Here is a 21,566-nt window from a genome sequence, read left to right as displayed (position 1 = left end):
GAGGTATACGTTAACTATACTCACTGGTGTGACACTCGATTTCGGCTTGTCCCTCTGTGCCAGGAATACAACGACATACAAATTCAGCCCCTTCTCTTAAGCATTCCCCGTTGGTTCCACATCCGGTTGTCCGACAGTCAACGACGCTTTTTTCCTGAGTACCTATAATTTTTTAATATTTCGTTTATTTTATCACAATATGAGTAGGTATCTACTTTTACAGATAGATAAGTATTTATTATTAATTTACTATTTCTAATTATTTTTATAATTAGAATAGTAAATTAATTAGAAATAGTAATTAGAAATAGTAATTACTATTTCTAATTATTTTTATAATTAGTAATAGTAAACGTTAGGGTCATCAAAAACTTACATTCTATGTTAGGATCTCCATTCGGAAAATTTCGAGGGCAGTAACATAGCGCTTCACTCTTGTGACCAATTCGACACTGGGCATTACTACCACATGGTTTGTGGGCACATGGTGCCATTGCGCCACAAAAACATTGTTTTTGTGGATTTCCAGCACATCCTGGCGGACATGTGCATTCATAGCTTCCATCGTCTAAATCGCGACAACGAGCATTAATTCCACATGGATTACGTAAGCAACTACCTGCCGCAGGTTTTGAGCATTCTATTTTTGGATTTCCAATGTAGTTTGGCGGGCAAGAACATTGAGGTACTCTATTCTCAGGACGGCATATTGCATTGACACCGCAAGCATTGAAACATACATTTTTACACTTTCCTTCATTAGTACACGCTTCATCTGACTCACATTCGTTATCCTTTGTGCACTCGTATGGTTTACATTCGTTCCTAGGATCCCCTGAAAAGCCACTAGGACAACTGCAAATGGGCCGATGTCTGTTTGCCAAACAAATAGCATTTTTTCCACAGGAACTATCACTACAGATCTCCACACATTTCTTTGATGAGCATATCATATCATCACCACAATCTCTGTTATTGTTACAACCAGCTGTACACGCTCCTTGTGCACATATTTGTCTCTCCGGGCATCTATTCCTTGCGGAACAAATTGTTCTGCATCCACCATCAACACATTTCTCACCACAACTGCAATCTGAACCATCAATACAAACTGAAACACAATAACCACTTTCGTCACATGGGCAAAATCCATCACAGAGTTGTGGTTTCTTCTTGCATTCAACAAGTGGATTTCCTGTATAATTACTCTCGCAACTGCATAATGTACGATGATTCAATACTTTACACTCTGCACAAGTTCCACAAGTCAATATGTCATTACAGGGATCTACAAAAAAATGGTTATTAGAAACAAAAACTTTACTTATTAAAATATTGCCCATAAGTAATTGAAAGATTCATTTTCTTACCTTTACATTGACCGTTTAAACAAGCTTGATTAGATTCACAAGCATTGTCATCTCGACATCCTTGCTTGCATATTCTATTTTCGCAAATATGCCCCTCACTGCATGCGTCGTCGCTATTGCAGATTAGCCTACATATACCACGTATGCATTTTTCATTAGATAAACATATGTTGTCCCTAAAAATAGTACGAGAAAAGTATTATTTATAACATATACTTTTTTAACTAGACATATTTAACATTATATATATTATAATTTCGTTACAAAACTTTTTTTTTATTTAAAAAAAATACTACCTTCTACATGATGGATAGCACGTATCTCCGTAGCAACTGAAACCGTCATCGCAGTCTTTGTTACTATCGCAGGGCGATGGTTTTCTTTTACATACAACTTTTGGATCGCCATCTAAGTATTGAGGACATCTACATACTGCACGGTGGTCTTCTGTGATGCATAAAGAATTTGCACCACACGTTCCTGGCTCGATACAGGGATCTACACACTGTCCTGATATGCAAGCAAGATCACTCGGACAGTGTGAATTAGATCTGCAGCCAGTGATACAAAAATGACCGTCACAAACTTCATCATCTGAGCAATGTTCATCTGAAGTACATGCATATCGACACACTCCCGAATTACATCGTTCTCCTTCTAAGCATTCTGACCCGTCCACACTACATACTGGACGGCATCGATCATCTTCACATCTCCAGCCAGAAGTACAATCAGAGTGCATTTGACAAAACAAAGATGGGGCTCGAACACATCCTACATTAGGTGTTGGATTTGCTATAAGGCCATCTGAACAAGAGCAAACAGCTTTCCGATCTACGACGGAACATAATGCGTTTGGGCCACAAGGATTTACGTCTTGGGTACAAGGGTTTTTACAGAAGTTGTTGTTACAAATTTCTTCTTGTCCACAATCATCATCCCGTCTACATCCGTACCGACAACTGTTAGATAAACATATATGCCCAAGGAAGCAGTCGTTATCGACGCGACATGTAACTGGAAATTAAAGTATAAATTAAAATAACAAATTGTTATTGAAAGTAAGTTTACATTGTGTTGTTGTATTTTGCATTTTCTGAAGACTTACGCATGCAAGTTCCTTGAGAACATCTCTCATTCAGAGCGCATTCATCGTCTACGTTGCAGTGAGGTAAACATGCCGAATCTTTGCAAACGTAACCATCTTCACATTCTCCAGCAGAACCACACAACCTCGGAGCTGAAATAAAAAATATTCAAAATTAAAACCGAATCCATCAACGTTAATCGACCTCCCGAAGACTCAATAAGATCAGATAAAAAAGACGAAGAAGATTAGATAAGAAAAATATCTTAATTACTGAGAATAGTTACTATTTGATTATTATTTATCTTACTTCTAACACATTCAACGTCTTGGTTTCCAGTGAAACTGTAAGGGCAACTGCATTGTACAACGTGGTTTTCAGATTGGCAGATAGCATTAAGGCCACAGGTCTTCTCCATTTGACAAGGATTGATACATTGACCATTGTAACATTTTTCTTTTGATTCGCACTCTTCGTCATTTATGCATAATCCTAAAAGAATACAATATTATCTTAAGCGTAAGTCAAACGGCTGCAATTTATGCATATTTATATACTAAAATTTAAAATGTAATACCTTTACAGACTCCCTTATGACAATATAAATTATCTGGGCAATCGCTCCTTTCAGTGCATGTTATTTCTTGAAGCCGACAGCCTTTTTCACTAGCCGCATTTCCAATGTATCCTGCTTTACACTTACATTGCCCAGAATGTCTTGCTGCGATGCACTCAGCGTTTGCTCCACATTTAATACTCTCGCAAGCATCTGAAAGTTAATTATTTTTTCTAAAAAATGAAATGAAATGTGCACGTTTCGTACTCTATAGATTGGTTCGAAAGTTATACTTCTCGGACAGTATTACTACTGTCCAGAAAAGTAAGTATGGAATTAAATGAAATCGTTTACTTCCCGGTCTCGTGCAGTAATATACTATTACATGATTATGAAGCAAACCGTGTATAACTCACAAAAACAACTTCAAGAATTAGTGAAGGACAGCTAACTAAGGATTTAATCTTAAGGAGACAGCAAGATACAGGCTTCTAAATTTTAGATAGCAGCTGTTGTCTGAGAATAGTACCTAATTGTAGTTTGCGTGGAATAATTTGTTTTCCTGTTAGATGAAAATTGACAAAATGGTCACTAAGTATATCTTAATTCTTATGTAAGTTTAATATTTTGCTTACCTGTACATTTCCTAACAGTGCCAATAACTGTACAACGAGCAACAACTGGACAGTCTCTATTAAATCGACATTCCTCAGCCTTATGACAACCTTCTTCATATGGGTTTCCAATAGTCCCAACAGGACATATGCACTTCGCATTACTCCGCGTGTTAATGCATTCAGCGCCCTTACCGCACGGTTGCGAATCACACCAATTAATTTGTATACATCCTTTGACTGGATCGCCAGTAAAACCAGGCTGACAATAGCATACATGCTTATGTTTTTCGGATGAACAAATAGAGTTTTCTCCGCAATTGTTATTACTTAAACAAGCAATTTTACACGTATTACCTTCGCAGAATTTATCATCGTTGCATTCTATATCACTGTCGCATTCCTTTTTTTGACATCCTTTTACCGGATCTCCAAAAAAACCCTCTTTGCACAAGCAAATGGATTTATGGGAAATACCTGAACAATATGCATTTCTTCCACAAGGTTGATTTTCACATAATTTTACACAATGAGATATACCGTTTTGTCCTATGTTGCACTGTTCATCATCACCACAATCATTGTGTGAAATACATTTAATATCTTTCATACAAATTCTGTTAGCACAAAAATGTGATTCTGGGCAAGTGTCATTTGAGCTACAGGTAAGTCTACATGTTTTCTGAATACAGATTTGATCATCAAAGCAATCTCTTGAATTTAGACACACGGCTAAAATACAAAAAAGAATGTATAAATTCACAATGAATATAGGTTAAGCATCTAACTACTTTATATATTAAAACGATTAAATTTTGAAATGATAATGATTGAATAATCTACTATTAGTAATTGATTGTTCTTAAACTTACCTAGGCATAAGTTTTCAACGCATTTAGTACCCGAAGAACATCTACTGTCATCATTACAGTATTGTATAGGTACACATCCAAGAACAGGATCACCCGTATATCCTGACATACAAGAGCAATAGCCGACGTGGGCTTTTGATAAACAGTTGGTATTCTTACCACAAGCGCGTGGTACATTGCACGAGTTAATACATATGTTATTAGAACATGCTTCAACGGACGAGCAATCAGAATCTTTAACACATTCCAACTTCGTGCATTTCATATACGGATCACCTTGGCTGTCTGGCTCACATTCACATACCGGCTCATGTTTGGAGACCGCGCAAGCAGCATTTATGCCGCAGACTAATTTAACACATGGGTTAATACAACGATTATTATCACATTTTGTTTGTTCTGAACAGTCATTATCTGATAGACATTCTCCAGGCATTTTACAAGTACCACTATTAACGTCCCTTATAGTTCCATTGACACAATCGCACTTAAAAGAACCCATCGTATTGTCACATTGCGCATTTAAAGGACATGGATTATTGAGGCATTCATTTATATCTTCGCATATGTTTCCGATTAATTCAAATCCCGATGGACAAACGCAGACTTTTCTGTGATTTTCTATTCTGCACTTGCCACCTTGGCATACGGAATCCTCACATTTTTCTGTAAAATATATTATTAAAAATTACTTTATTGTAAATTAAAACTACCTGACTATTCATAAACACTTGTAAAAAGTTTACATGAATAAAAAAACATTCTATTCTATTCTATTCTAATTAGTTTTATTTGAGAATTTGTAAAAAAATATAACGTTATACTTACCAGAACATTTATTACTTCGGCGATTACAATATTTATCATTAGAACAGTCTAAGTTACTTATGCATTCAACCTTAAAGCAACCAATTTTTTTATCTAATGGATTTCCCAAATGGCCTTTTTCACAAATACATGTTGTTCTATGATTACTAACTTGGCATACGGTATTATTCCCACAGGCGTTAGTACGGCAGGGATTTAAACATTTTCCTCTTATGCAAGCTAAAGAATCATCGCACTGGTTATCCTGTCTACACTGATTTGGCAGCAAGCAACCGCTTTTATAAGGATCGCCAATTGCACCAGTAGGACAAATACACTTAAAAGATCCTTCGGTATCTATACATTGGGCTGATGGATGGCACGGATTATTAAGACATTCATCAAAATTCAAGCATTCGTTATTTATCATTTGAAACCCAGCAGCACATTTACACTCTTTTGAAACACAAAGCTGATTGTTTGGGCAGTCAGAAATGCTTTTGCAACCCGGTATACATACTCCAGCACTACAGTGTTCGCCATGTAAACAGTTACTACTGGTGTGGCATATTTTATGACATTTATTATCATTACAAGTTTCACCCATTGCACAGTTTGAATTATCTTGACAGGGCACTTGACAAAGGAGACCAATACACATGTGATCTGGTGGGCACTGGGAAGTTCTAGTACAACTTGCTGGCTTTCGTATACATCCTTGTTGTGGTGTCGGAGACCCCTCAAATCCGTCAGGACATTCACATTTTGTGCTATGATTAATCCTTGAACATATAGCATTTGGACCACAAACTCTTGTTGCTAAACACGGATTCACACATCTATTGTTTACACATGCTTCTTCAATTGGACAGTTTTCATTGGTTCTGCAACCTATTAGACATTGACCTTGTATACAAGCTTGCCCAATGCTGCATTCAGAATGTTTATGACATTTAGTTACACAATAGTTTTTGACACATTCTTCCCCAGGATCACAATGACTGAAGTTCTTGCAAGCGGAAAAGCACTGACCATCATGGCAAATATCTCCATCACAATCAAATTTGTTGGCACATGATATTACTTTTTTCTTACACGATTTGCCATCTAACGTGCTTTCATAATTATCGGGACATGAACAAACTGCTTTTCTATCAACAACATTACATATAGTATTCACACTGCAAGCTCCTTCGCATGGATTTATGCAACTTCCATTAACACAAACAGATTCGGTGAGACAATCAATGTCACCTTTTGGACAGTCGTCTTGCTTTCTACAGCCAACTTGTAAAGGATCTCCAATGAGACCAGGAGGACATTTACATATATAAGTTGATAAACGTGGTTCGCATATTGCGGTTTTATGACAAGGGTTAGGATTGCATAATTCAGGTTTTCTGCAACCGATTTCCGGTAATGGATCAGGTAAGTATCCAGATAAGCATTGACATTTGAATTTGTGATTTTCTGCTATACATACGGAATTCTCTCCACAACTATTTTCTGTACACACATTTATACAATTGTGTGTCATACGATTGCACAGTTCATGAGATTGACAGTCAATATTATATACACACGGAACTGATTTACACCCTTTATCTAGATCATCTGGACTGCCTGTAAAAGGGCCTAATGGACATTGACACTTGGCTACGTGATTATTTGTAACACAAATAGCATTTGGTCCACAAACAACTTGTTGACATGCTGGGACACACTTTTTAAAACCTCCTATATCTTTACACAAATCGTTTTCTTTACATTCAACATCGTTAGAACATTCATTTTTATCAACTATTGAACAACCATCGCGGTCCTTAGGATTTCCTATAAAACCTGCTAAACACTGGCATTGGCTTTTGTGATCTTTTGTCACACATCTTGAGTTTTGTGGACACGTAAATACGACACAACTATCAACACATTTCTTCACCCCGAGAACATCCTTTTGACACGACTTACTTCCATCACAATCATTGTCTTTCTCGCAGTTTGGTGTTGTTGGTTGCTCACAAATAGATCTGATTGGATTCCACATAAACCCATCTTTACACTCACAATGGGGAACATTATCTTCAATGTTGCAGATTTCATTGTGGCTGCAGGTAATTGTAGAGCATAAATCGAGGCATTTATTATTGGTTCCGTCTACCGAAAAGCAAATTTGTGGTGCTGAACAGTCACTGTCTAAGATACATTCTTGATTTGGCTCTCTTTGCTCCAAATGGCATCCTGATTTAACGTCACTAGGTTTGCCAATGTATCCTTCAGCACAAACGCAATGAGCTTGATGATTTGTACTGACACAAAGAGAATTTGGTCCACACTGAATTTTTGTGCATGCATCTACACATTTACGCATAGTTTTTCCTAATTGGAAACAAATTTCCGAATTCTTACAATCATTATCTGTAATGCATTTACTGTCGAGGCTGCAACCTTGCATCAAATTATTTGGATTTCCAATATAACTAGGCAGACATATGCACCGTCCTTCCTCGCAGATAGAATTGGGACCACATTTAGTATGTTGACAAACATCTATGCATTTAGAATTTTTACACATAAGTCCTTCAGGACATGTTGCATTGTTAGAGCATGAGCAAACTGATCCGTCTATACATTTAGCAATTGAAACCTGTGTACATAATTCATATGGGTTTCCGATGTACTTGCTTTTGCAAATACAACTATAACTTCCTGGGGTATTAATGCAAATAGCATTTTGAGCACATGGTCTAGAACTGCATTCATCTATATCTATGCATTGTAAATTCGGATTACCCACGTAGCCTGGTGGACACAAACATTCCACGTGAGACTTGGTTTGTTGGCAAACTGCATTGGTTCCACAAGAAGCAGTCGCACAAGTTATTCGTTTTCGTGGCAGACATTTTACGTAAGGATTTCCGGTATACCCTTTGTCACACTTGCATACATTAATCTGGCCATAAAAACAATGTGCATTTTCACTACAGTTTGGTTCACAATTTGGAGGTGCAACAGCTGTGGAAGAAAATAAATGATCAAGATAACGAAAAAAGCAGTGTTATTTTTATTTTTCATCTCTATATATAAAAGTGAATCGCTGAATGTGTTGCTGATCGCAAATCTCGAGAACAGCTGAACCGATTTCGCTAATTTTTTTTTTCTAATATTCTTTGAAGTATGAGGAATGTTCTTACGGAGAGAAAGAATTTAAAAAAATCCTGAAAAAATCGACTGTTAGGCGGTACGAAGTTCGCCGGGGCAGCTATTATTTTCATAAAAATAATAAAGTATATTAGGTATTTGAGACTATTCAATGACTTACGTGGCATACAGAGCAAGTCTGGATTTCCTACAAAATAAGTATTACAAACACAATGACCACTGTCCTCATCACAAGATGCACCTATTCCACAAACGACTCCTTCACAACGCTGTCGACATCGTCCAGCTATACATGTCAGTGGTTCATCGCATGGCAATCCTGGCCCACAAACATCTCTTCTGCAAGCTCCACCAGGGAAAGGGTTTCCCACCATTCCTTCTGGGCAGACACATGTTGGTCCCGTTTTTGATATTATACATTGAGCAGCCGGGGCACAGGAGTAGTTGTCACATCCTTAAATTGAAGTCAAAGCAATTAATTGGTTGATGTTCTAAAATTAATTGCAGGCTTTGCTTGGAGTACCAAGGACATTCAGAATAGGCTGAGGACAAGAGTCCACGGATTTTCGAAATATGGAAACAATATTATCTATATTAGAATTGTCATTTTATACAATTACCAAATTGCAGTTAGTTATTTTATTCTTTATAAACCCTTTAAATACTTGCCTGAGATGCATTTTCCTCCTTCAGGTTTTATATATCCAGGATTGCATCGACACCAAGCAGCGTGATTTTCGGCCTCACAAAATGCATTTGCTCCACAGGAAATAGTTACACAAGGAGATACACAGGTACGATTTAAGCATGCGAGATTGTCGGGACATTGATTGTTTTTACTACATAATTGTTTTTGTGATACTCCTTCTTCCATAGTGCCTAAAATTTTATTTTTATATTAAGCAAATACTATTTCTGATTGATGATGCGGTGTAAATTATGTTATTTTAGGCCCTGCTGCTCTGGCAAGGTTTTGACCTAGAATATAATTCTACGGGATTATATCAATTTGAAATACGTAAGTATTTATAATATACGAAAGTATCCTCCTTAACTCGGAGAGCGACTTGAGTCGTTGGTCCCAATTATTTTTCCTTGTGGAAGTATATTCTGGGTACCCACCGCATTATTATCCTAAGAAATTGCCACCATTATATAAATAATGGAAAGGGATCACGGTTCTCAGTAACGTGTAATGAGGAACGCGATGCATGGCGAAGTAATATTCTTAAGTGTATTAGGATACATATTTATTTATTTACCTAATATGTAAAAATACAAAAGTTATACTAGTATGGGCATATAATGCGGAGGGAAGAAAGCCATGTCACTAGAAGAATGTTAAGTATGCATGTGGAAGGAAAAAAGAGGAGAGGACGACCAAAGAAAAGGTGGATGGATTGCGTGAAAGAGGATATGCGTGAAAAAGAAGTGGATAATACGTTGACGAATGACAGGAATGAGTGGAAGAAGAAGACATGTTGTGCCGACCCCACGTAGCGTGGGATAAGGTAAGGAAGAAGAAGAAGAAGAAGAAGACAAAAGTTATACTTACACCCTGTCTTGTATGGATCGCCGATCATATTTGGTGGACATGTACATTTGTAGCCTCCCACCTTATCATGACATATCGCACCATATCCACAAGGAGCACTATGGCATTCATTTCTATTTGTGCAACCCGTATATGGATCTCCTTCAAATCCAGGCATGCACATACACTTTGGAGGATCACTAGGTGTACATTTAGCATTAATACCACAAACAAATCTTTCACAAGGGCTTTTACATTTTTGTCCATCTGTTACATCTAAATAAAACGGTGGAGGGCATACACAATTACCTGGCTGTACGCATTTTTCATTAGCAAAACAGTCTGAATCACTAATGCACCTCTTTTGGTTAAGACTGCAATGTCCTGATATCAAATCCTTTCCATAGCCGGGTGGGCATTTACATGTATAAGATCCAATGTTATTTATACATTCTGCTCCGAAGCCACAAACTGGTTGACCAAAAGTGCATTCATTGATATCTTCACAAGATCCTTCAACGCTTTGTATATAACCGGCAGGACAAGCACAATAACTAACTCCGTCTGAAATAATGATACATTCTGCTCCTTTCCCACATTTTCTGTCACTTGAACAGCCAGATAAAACGCAGTTCCCATCTACGAGCTTATATGGAGGTTGACATTGACAACCAATGTCATCACAAATTTCACATGAATTGTATGGATTACCACTATATTCTGGAGGGCATTTACATTCGTAGCTACCAGGTAAATTTTTACATATAGCATTTAACCCACAAGGAGTCCGTCCGAGTTGGGTGCATTCATTTATGTCTTCACAAATACCAGTTTCTTTATTGCGAGAAAATCCTTGTGAACAAATGCAAACGTTTTCGCCTTCATTTAAAATACACTGCTCACCGTAGGGGCAAGGGCTTACATCACTACACTCACTTGGTGTTTTACTAATAATACATCCATTTAAATAAGGATCGCCACTGAAGTTTCCGGGGCATTCGCATTGAAAATGTCCTGGTAGATTTTTACACACAGCACCCATTGAACAAGGACTTATTTCACATTCATTAATATCTTGACATCCTATAGAAGATAAGGGATCTCCGGTAAAACCACTACGACATGTGCATTGGGCTACTTGATCGCTTAGTAGGCACTCTGAGTTACTTCCACAGTTTAGATTTTCACATGGATCTGGAAAAAGGGAAGAAAAGAGTTAAAACATGAAAATGTATTTTAATGTATCCAATATGCATATCTTTAGCTCTCCGCTTGGATTTAAGTTTTTCCAAAAATCCGTAGGAACAATGATTTTTTGGGATAAGTAGCCTAGTTATCTCCGTGCAAAATTATGGTTAAGTTATTATGGATAAGTCGTAATGCACAAACAGATGGCCACACTTTTGCGTTTATGATATTCGATAGTAAATCTAATTTTTATTAAAAACTTACGTCGGCATTCGTTTCCAATATTTGGTTCTGGACAGAGACATTTTTTATTTTGTTCACAAAGAGCATTACCAGGACAATCTTTATCATATTTACAAGTAAGAATTTCGGAACATTTAATAAAAGGTTCAGGATCTGGTAAGGTTCCCTCGGGGCATTCACAAGTGAAAGAACCTTGACGGTTTATACAATTCGCTCCTGTTCCACATGAATTCTCATCTAAACACTCATTGATATCAACGCATTCTTTGTAAGAGTCGCCACTATAACCTTCGGGACAATTGCAAACGAAACTTCCTAAAGTATTTAAGCATCGTGCATTGGTTCCACAACGTCCAGAAAATCCAAGTGAATCATTACACTCGTCAACGTCAACACAACCAGCGGAGATGTCATTTGGGTCAAATTTCCAGCCTTCTTCGCAAATACAGTTTATGTTGGAACCGTCTAGTTTACAATAGGAATGTTCAGGACATTGCACATAATATTCGCATGGTCCTCGGCATATTGTTTGTGGCGGGGATCCAATGTAACCAACGCTACATTCACATTTAAAACTGCCTGGTACATTAAGGCATAGTGCATTTTCTCCACATTTGTTGTTACTACATTCATCAACATCAATGCAAGTAGAACCTTTGGCAACAAAACCATTTTTACAAAAACATTGTTCTTCTATACACTCAGCATTATTCGTGCAGTCAAAATTAGATTTACACAATGTATTAACATCCACCTGCAAAATAATAAGAGAAATTAGAACATGAGTACATTTTCAAATTTGTAACATATAAAACACTATAAAAATGAATTACCTGTTCGCAAGCGATTTGAGGATTAGGTTTAGCTCTAAATCCTTGCGGACACTTGCAATTATATCCGGGGTCAGTGTTCTCACAAACGGCGTGCATTCCGCAAGGATGTTCTAGTATTTCACATTCATTCACGTCGCTACAGCCATTGGGAGACTGTGCATCGCCTGTATACTCGGGTTTGCAATTACACACGTAGCTGCCAATAGTGTTTGTGCAGACGGCGTGCTCGCCGCATACAGGACGGCTACTGTTACACTCATCCACGTCTGGTATAAAAAATAACTCACGTCTTATTACACATACAATATCTATAAAAGATAATATAGCATACGCACGCGGTAGGTACGCCGACAGCCACTACGAAGAAGTTACAGGCACACAGGAAATGATGATAGTGGTGATAGAAGGCTTGCTAAAATAGAAGATCCAGATCCAAACTAGCAAAAAAAAGTTTCATAATAAACTGTGCAAATCCTAAAACGATTGAACCTTTTCCAACCTAAGTTTCACAAATCTATGTTCGCTCCACAAAAGATAATCTAATTCAGCAGAAAGCATCAGAGACGTCGGTTTCAAAAACTGAAAAGTTATTTTACATAGATATAGATTAGGTAAGTGTTATGACTTGTTAGATTAGTAAAAGCGTGAGGCTACCACGCGTCCTTTGCGGTAGTACCCAGCTCGTCCTCACGAGCAAAGTATTAAATAGTACACAGAAGCATTAGAAATTGAAAGGAGTGGTCACACCTACTCGCGCATTGATTAAGGACCTTACCAGTACACGCTTTGTCAGGATCGCCTTCAAATCCTGGTGGACAAAAGCAACGGTACGCGCCAGGTAGGTTTTCACAAAGCGCATCTCGGCCGCAAGTAGCTCTTTTACAGCCGTCTAGGTCTTGACAGGTGACACGCGGGTCGCCTTCGTAGCCTGGCGGACAGCTGCACTCATAACCGCCCTCGATGTTTCGGCAAATAGCACCAGGACCACATGCATCTCCATTAATGCATTCATCCAAATCAACGCACTGAAAAAGTATGGCATTATGTATCGTTATAATCTTAGTACCTGCCTAAGTGTATATTACAAAAAATATGGCAAAGTACTGTACTTAACTACTACAATATTTACAAGTCTGCTAAATTTGACTTTAAATAGGTATACTGTAAATCATTAAATCTTACTATTACTACGTGAATAGTAAAATATTGCAGGTTTAATGGAACAGACACAATAGATACCTACTCAAACTAACTAATGGAATTTGGAATCCAAACATTAACTTACACCATCAAAAGGATTTCCTGTGTATCCAGCTTTACAAGCACAAGTGTAGTTTCCTGGATAGTTTTGGCATATTGCGTTGGCACCACAAGCACCTGGCCGTTGGCACTCATCGATATCTAAAATGTTCAATTTCGTTTTGGTTACTTTACTATATAATATTTAATATTATTTTAATTCAATTATAAATTTCGTCAAAATCGGTTGAACGGATAGGCCGTGAAAGTCTAGCAGACAGACAGACAGACACACTTTTGCATTCATAATATTAGTATGGATGATGCCCGGGACTTCGTCCGCGTTGGTGTAGGTTTTTAAAAAACCCCGGATTTTTCGGGACCTATAGCCATTTCCAGGATGAAACTCAAATATATAATATTATCATGCTTGCGTATTCTTCCATGTATATTTAGGTTTTTTCAAAAATCCTGTGGGATTTTTCGGAACAAAAAGTATCCTCTGTTTGTTGCCGTGCAAGTTTATTTCTGTACCAAATTTCGTCGAAATCGGTTTTAAACAGATGGGCCGTGAAATATGATAGCATAGTATGAAAAAAACGCAATAAAATAAAAATAACCTCGACATTCCTCTTCTCCGTCTCCTTCGAACCCTCGATTACATTTGCAAATGAAGTGCGCGGGCAAATTGCAGCATTCAGCATTTTCTACGCACCGCGCAGCTATTGCTGGATCCTCGCACTCATTTATATCTAAACATAAAGAAATACATAATGTATGTTTAAAAATATTCGAAGCAGGCTAGATAAGTGTATGTAAACAAAGCAGCACTTTTCTCCACTAAAATTTACTAAAATCCACATTAAACTAAGTAAAGGTCCATATAAAACTAGGTATGTTAAATTTTTTATTAATTTTTTTTAATTGTGTTACAGGTACAGTGGCAATGAAACTAAACACATATTATCTATCCATTATAAAACGGAATCATTACATATTCGTATTTAATATATTTTGATTATGATTGATGTCAAATAAATACTAAGTAATATTTTCCGATAATTCAGAAGATAACCAATGTTGTCTTTTCATTTATTACTATGTAACTACTAGTAAATAAACAATTAAAATTAAGCACACACCTTTACATGAAAAGCCGTCCCCTACATATCCAGGGAAGCAGGAACATTGAAAACTGCCTACAGTATTTGTACAGTGAGCAAATACATCACATGGTCTGTTTTTGCACTCATTTATGTCTGAAAAAAAAACGAGTTGCCATCTCCATTATCCCATACCACGACGCTGAATCAAATATGAATACATTACTACAAATATAAACAGGGGAGAATGAACCTAACACCATTAAAAACCTAAACGATTATTAGAAATTGCCTCTGATCTCATATTATAACGTAGCTAAATGACAAGTCTAAATGTATTGCTCTTGTATTGCTATTCCTGTCATAATGCTGCCTGTAGAAAATGATATCACTAGAGACCTGTAATTTTAGTTTAGAGATTGTACAACAGCATAAGTCACAATATACTATTCTGTTTTACTGTAAATATTCAAATAATATTATTATTTAGCTTAACTTATTCTGAAAATTATGGCATGTGTGATTAACGAAAGCTTACCGGGTTCTTGGCAATTGCATCCACCGAAACCATCGTTACAATAACATACTCCGTTGAGGCAGGCGCCGTTTATACAGCGTGCTCCGTCATCTTTGGTACAATCATCTTAAAAATAAAGTTATTATTAACATTTTTATTTTTTATTTTGATTAAGTAATTTGATTTGTTTATTTATCTAACGGCCGAAATTAATAATCGTTCTATGCGTAATCTGACGACAACTTATCACTTTAATTGTCCATGTTAAAATTGTTAATGTTAAAAAACATCCATACAATTTTTGACAAATAACGACGGGTACATTTCTGTCACGTACCTATTGATAAATTAAAGACAAGATTTCGGTCGCAAATAAAATAAGAATTGCATTTACAAAACAAAGTCAAAATTGACCATCCAAATGTAGAACTTATAAAGAATATTATCTCATATTATTTATCTTGGAATTAACGGCAAGATAAGAGCAAAAGTTACTTTTAAATATATATAAATAATACCTGAACATTTTAATTCTGTTCGAAGTTCATCGGATGCCTTATAACAGTCCGGCACACCGTCGCATAATTTAGATAATTCATATAATTGTAAAATATGTGTTGATTCGTTTGCCTGGCAACCGAAGTAACCATTTTCTAAATTTAAGAAGAATATTTCTCGTTTTATTCCTAAACCTATTCCATATTGGCTTTGCGTCGCTACCTGGAAACAAAAATCTTGATTAGTTTGTCTTCTGAAATGAAGATATGCGATTTAGTGTCTATTTTACGATTAATTTATATATTATTATATATTATATTTTATGACGCATCTCTCAAATACCAGATGAAAGCTTGGAGAAAGACAGTGTCGTCGTGGTAGGTGTTATTGCTACTTTTAAATCATTTTCATTTGGTGTTTTTTTTTTTTTGTGATTTCACAAGCTATTTTTCACGAAAAGTTATTGTTCAATTTTCGTACTTACAATCGTTTACTACATTAATAAAATTTACCTAGATGATCATGATCAAGATCAATATCAATATAGCTCTGATAGTTCAGCGGTAGTTTGGAAAGTGAATTTTTGCGCTTACGATTGTATTGTGCGAAAATTTACTTTCCGCGAAATAAAGCAAATGATTTTTTGCTACATTAATTTAACTACTTGTGAAAGGTGCATCTAATAGATGGTTCTCACAGTATTACACATTTAGAGTGGTTTAGAGCTTACAACCTTGACCTCGTTCCTCGTCATCCCTAACCATCCCTATCACGTCGCGTCGTAACGAAATCTGGGCTTCCGAGACGAGCGGCTTGACGGTCGCATCAAGCAGCTTGACCATCTCAGAAGCCCAGATCAGAATGGATTAAATTATTATTATATCGGTACCAAGGAAAAATATGTAAATACTCATTGCTCTTGCTCACAAAGGAAGTTTGTTAGTAGCTAAGTACTAGTAATAACATTCAGTATAAATACAATAATTAGTAATTACAAACATACCAAGATTTCGTGCACTATTTTACCTAATTATTAATTTTTAAACTGAATTTGAAGTTTTAATTGCGGTAGGAGTCTTTTACAATTCTTGGGCAATCATTCAGGAAACTACTTTACCGAAAAAAGTGCGAATTAGATTCGTGATCCAAGGGTAGGTACCGTACCCTGGACGGATACGTATAATTAGTTTTTTGGTTAAATAATTATGCCTTTAAAACTTAATAATCTAGATTGCGAAAAGACACGTATTAAAAACTAGCACCATAAATATCATATAATATACGTAATCATTTAATATTTATTTATGTATTTTATTGCTATTTTGGTGTTAAAACTATTTTTTACTGTATGAAATTGAGTGGGACGTATTTAAGCTAGCGAGGAAATAAGTGAAAATCCTTGAGGTGGAACTAATTGCAACAAAAATGATTCTTATTGTAAATAGGTTGGCAGGTAGGTAATAAGCTCTTAATCAACACAATAAAAATATACATCCGTATCGTTGCGCAAAATTTATGCATTTTTATGCGTTTTTGTGCACCACCTTGTAAAAAATAAAAAATTTAAAATATATTTTTTTACTTTGAATGACATACCTAACAAAAAAAGCTACACAACAAAAGTGTACAATATAAAGGCTGTAAAAGGGTCAACACAAGTCGTTTCACCATAAGTACATTGAGGAGGCCATACGTAAACAGCTCGAAGTAAAAATAACCCCACTGCTGACAAATCCTCAGTGGTTGCAGATACTGAACTAAGGAATGCAGCAGCGTGATGTTGTTTAGCAACTAAAATTAAGCCGATTTTCTATTCGGTGAGCGTACCAGCGATTCCAAAAGACCAATGCCTCTATCCATAAACATATTGTAACTGGTCTGTGACACTTATCAGAAATCGACGATAAATCCAGTGTGTTGATGTTTTTCGTAACTGATTTTCCAAAAGCAAAATTACTCGGCAGATCTCTAAAGCACAAATACGCGACTAGCGGAACTTTAATAACGAGCATATTAAAGATACCATCGAGCGGAACAGGGGCTCAAAAGTGTTCACGAGAGATCTGTCTATCTACGGACCGAATAACTACTTACCTACTTGGGCTGTAATAAAGTCACTGAAGTTATTTTGCCTAATTTGACTATTGGTATATCCAAGTACAGTAAGAAAACTCTACCATGTCAGTCCGTATACAGGACCAGAATACGAGGCAATCCAATTGCAGCGGGGAGTGTGACAGGGATACCTAATCTTCTCGAAGCACTTTGTCGCTGCACTGGAAGACGTTTATAAGTTTCGGGATTGGGACGGACTTGGCATCAACATCAACATCATCTCACCTTCAGTTTGTCAGACTCTGGGAGACTTTAATGCAATGCTCAATGTCAGTCACTCAGCGGACGATAAAAAAGAGCTTTGCTCACGAGTTTCTCTAATTGATAATATCAAAAATAAGGAGATCCGAAGAAGAACTAGAATAACCCGCATTGCTCAACAGGTTGGGACCTATGAAGTGGAAATGGTAATGAGCGGGGCACATATTTCGAAGAACTGATAGATATTGTGGTCCCATGGTGTTGGAATAGCGACCTCGCTCTGGAAAACACAGCGTTGGTAGGTCCCCCCCCCATTAGGTGGGCAGATGACATTAAACGAGTCGCAACGAGCGGCTGGATACAAGCGGCGAAAAAATTTCGGCGAGCGGAAGTCTCTACAGGACACAACATAGAAGTCAATATCGATTGAGGACGATGATGACGTTGACGACTACGAGAACTTCTTAAACGATCTTTTAGTATTCTGTTAAAAATGCAACTTATCTCAAGCTGTTTCTAAGAAAAAGGCATCGACACTCTGATAATCTAAATATATAAAAGAGAAATACCACTCACTGACTGACTAATCACGAAATTTCAGAAACTATAAAGCCTACAAACTTGAAATTTGGAAGGTAGGTTCTTTCTAGGACGTAGATGTCAGCTAAGAAACGGTTTTGAAAATTCCCCCCCAAGGGTGTGAAAGGGGGCGTCGAAGGTTGTATGAAAGTCCTATGTTTTGAAGTTAGACACGTGAAAATCGACATTTAGGTGATTAGCTTTAAATAATAAAAATCTGAATAATTCAATTTGGGAAATTCCCCCCTTAAGGGTGGTAAAATAGGGGGCAATGTATTTATAGAAAAGTTTTAACAATTGTTATTTTTACTTGAAATTTGAAATGTAAGCTATTTCTAGGGGGTAGGTATCAGATAAGAAAGGATCTAACTAAATTCCCCCCTAAGGGAGTAAAATGGGGGTGGAAGGGTTATATGAAAATTAGAGATATGAAAATTGGCATTTAGGTATTCTGGGTTCCGTGTCTTAAGGTGAGACTGAGTGAGTAGGTAAGTGAGACCTTTTTAGTTATTTTATCATAAGCAAAATGTATTGAACTGAATTTGAATATAATGTAGGTACTTACATGCGTTGATGTTACTAGGAGCGTCCAAACCACGAGCGGTAGGGTTTCTATGTACATGGTCTCTGAAACAAATAAAATTATTCCTTTACATATAACCTCTTTTAAACTGACTTCTACAAAGATTCCTAATTTCTAAATTATGTTTAAGTACCTAAATTCTTTATTTTGGTTACTCCTAGTCCTCAGTTCTTTAAAATATGAACCAAAATCAAAGAAATTCTTTTTAGCTGACTTTAAACAGATGGTCAACTCCATAACATGATGCGGTAAAGTTCATGATATTTCACACTAATTGTTATTTGCAAGTATAATTTATTTTCTTATTTTTTTTAATTATTTGTTGTTATATTGGCAATAGAAATACACATTCTGTGAAAATTTCAGCTCTCTACCTATTACGGTTCACGACATACCGTCCGCTGATAGAGAGACAGACAGGACGGGCGGACGGACCTTCGGGTACGAAATTCTAAAAAACAGACTGGTACACACTCCGTTTTTTTCTGCTTCATACATCTCAGAAACCCAGTTTCATTTTAACCAGTATTCCTATTTTACAACGGAACCCTACCTAAAATTAATTAATGTGCCTTTTCACAGTTATAGCCTAGTCACCTAGTAGTTAAAACGTGGGCCTCGTATTCGGGTGGTTCGGGGTTCGATTCCGGGCACGTACGTCTAACTTTTAAGTGTACCTAATATGCGTTTTAATCACTTGCTGTAACGGTGAAGGACATCGTGACGCAACCTGCATGCCTGCCAGTTCTCCATAATATTCTCGAAGGTGTGTGAAGTCTGTCCATCCGCACTTGCCCAGAGTCGAGCGTAGTGGACTATGGTCAAACCTTTCTCATTCCGAGTGGACACCCGTTCTCAGTAGAGAGCCGGCGATAGGTTGAGGATGATGAATGCATTTTTTTTATCGAAGTTAATGTCTCTCACGCAAACGAGCACTATTATTTCCGTTAAATTTTACTGAACGACAAAGGCGAAGGTTGAGTGCGAGGTCAGGTAACTGTGAGCGCGAGTTGGTCGCTTATTGGATTGGTCTGTGTGTTTGTCACATAATGTACCTTTTACTTACAAACATTTAACTGTATGGTCCATTTTTAACGGCATACGGGCTAATGTGCGGTCGAAATATAATAATAACACGTTAAATACATTGTATTCCTTCAGATAGGTAGCTGTATTTAAAGTCAACGCACCGTAATAGGCTACTTGACTCATATCTAATTTCGTCCAATAAATGATTATTTATTATAGTATTTTGCTTAAGACAACGAAATATATCAATAACAATTATTAAAAACGCAGGATGGATATATAAATCCAATTTTAAAAAAGACAGTTTTTATTTTTATTTGAAACGCAGAAAACGCTGTCAGCCATGATGTGACGTCATTAAATATGTAAACAAAGAAATGTCATCCCTATGTCACGGAAGTTTATGCTGTTGTTTACAAATGCATGACGTCAGAGCACAGATAATCAATAGGCCAAACATGGCCGACAGTGTTTTCAGCTGTCTATGAAAAATATATTTTTAAATTAAAGTTTTACGGTTTTTAGGGCGCAAAAAAATATAGTGTTAATTTTTTTGATCTAATAGGACAAATATTAACCATTTAAGACCAACTTAAAAAAAGTGTCAACTAGCCTATTGCGGTTACGTGATACGTCACGAGTCACAAACGTAGAGTAAGTATTAATAAATAATTAATACGAGTCGAAGAGTTCCAGCTAATGAAACGTAATGTTGTGATTTATTGTAGAACATAAACTGTATGTCAAAGTACGTAACGTAAAAATTGCCGCTGCCGTAGTGGCCCAAGAGCCAGCGCGTGCCAGACCTTCCTTATTTTATAAAAGCGGATTTTTTTGCGTCTTGGCCCCAATACTAGGTAAGACGTTTGTTTGGATTATGGTGGCTTTGGGAGATAACAGGTAATAAAGGTGTAAAAAATCTTACGTCAAAGTATAGTCTAATTTTTTTTCTTCAGAATAGTTTTAGAAATCACCGTCATGCATTGCCATGTCTTAGTCGCCAAGTCAATATATTAGTCGCCAAGTTAAGTTTATGAGACCCTTCCCGACCTAAAATTTCCATTTGCTTACTATTGGCATAGAAAAAACTTTCCATGTAAGTACTTCACAAAGTCAGAGTAAATAAAATGTTTCCGCGCACTTCAGAAATTCACAAAGGAATTCAATTAATTTTGTGTCAATTCAATTTACATTCACGAATTCACAAACTCAAATTTTAATGAAGGTATCCAAAGATTCACCAGTATTCTCTTTACACAGATCAAAGCCAATATTTAACAACATGTCAAATATTTTGTTTGTGGTCAAATATTTATAGTGCGTTCAGAAATTATTTTTTGTCTAATCTTCGAAAGGTACATAAAAATGGTACATGCATAAAAATGGTACGAAAGCATATAGATTAACGAAAGGTACATGCTACATAAAAAAATGATAA

General features: G+C 36.6%; 2 protein-coding genes across 8 annotated transcripts in view; one reads left to right on the top strand and one right to left on the bottom strand.

Annotated features, from left to right (window-relative positions):
- Positions 1–21,566, top strand: part of LOC117996531 (mpv17-like protein 2) — a 204,275-nt gene that overhangs the window by 59,239 nt on the left and 123,470 nt on the right. The gene's annotated exons all lie outside the window — the stretch shown is intronic.
- dpy (dumpy) overlaps positions 1–21,566 on the bottom strand; it is a 118,174-nt gene that overhangs the window by 82,258 nt on the left and 14,350 nt on the right. For 5 of the 7 annotated variants that reach the window (XM_069509539.1, XM_069509540.1, XM_069509544.1 and 2 more), the window contains exons 2-23: positions 19,082–19,143; positions 15,642–15,843; positions 15,145–15,249; positions 14,646–14,762; positions 14,124–14,255; positions 13,550–13,665; positions 13,040–13,289; positions 12,265–12,530; positions 11,453–12,185; positions 10,022–11,194; positions 9,136–9,345; positions 8,627–8,920; positions 5,329–8,319; positions 4,501–5,166; positions 3,650–4,360; positions 3,036–3,227; positions 2,768–2,950; positions 2,479–2,610; positions 1,667–2,387; positions 1,371–1,546; positions 377–1,288; positions 25–162 (exon numbers count right to left, since the gene is read on the bottom strand). In XM_069509539.1, the coding sequence (XP_069365640.1) occupies positions 25–162; positions 377–1,288; positions 1,371–1,546; positions 1,667–2,387; positions 2,479–2,610; positions 2,768–2,950; positions 3,036–3,227; positions 3,650–4,360; positions 4,501–5,166; positions 5,329–8,319; positions 8,627–8,920; positions 9,136–9,345; positions 10,022–11,194; positions 11,453–12,185; positions 12,265–12,530; positions 13,040–13,289; positions 13,550–13,665; positions 14,124–14,255; positions 14,646–14,762; positions 15,145–15,249; positions 15,642–15,843; positions 19,082–19,138 (10,477 nt within the window). In that variant the 5' untranslated portion in view covers positions 19,139–19,143. The remainder of the gene's footprint in view (positions 1–24; positions 163–376; positions 1,289–1,370; positions 1,547–1,666; positions 2,388–2,478; positions 2,611–2,767; positions 2,951–3,035; positions 3,228–3,649; positions 4,361–4,500; positions 5,167–5,328; positions 8,320–8,626; positions 8,921–9,135; positions 9,346–10,021; positions 11,195–11,452; positions 12,186–12,264; positions 12,531–13,039; positions 13,290–13,549; positions 13,666–14,123; positions 14,256–14,645; positions 14,763–15,144; positions 15,250–15,641; positions 15,844–19,081; positions 19,144–21,566) is intronic. The other 2 variants (XM_069509543.1, XM_069509546.1) reach the window with 2 other exon arrangements.

Source organism: Maniola hyperantus, chromosome 3 (genome assembly GCF_902806685.2).
Source record: "Maniola hyperantus chromosome 3, iAphHyp1.2, whole genome shotgun sequence".
In the NCBI taxonomy this organism is placed as follows: Eukaryota; Metazoa; Arthropoda; class Insecta; order Lepidoptera; family Nymphalidae; genus Maniola; species Maniola hyperantus.
This window is presented reverse-complemented; position numbering and strand designations above follow the sequence as displayed.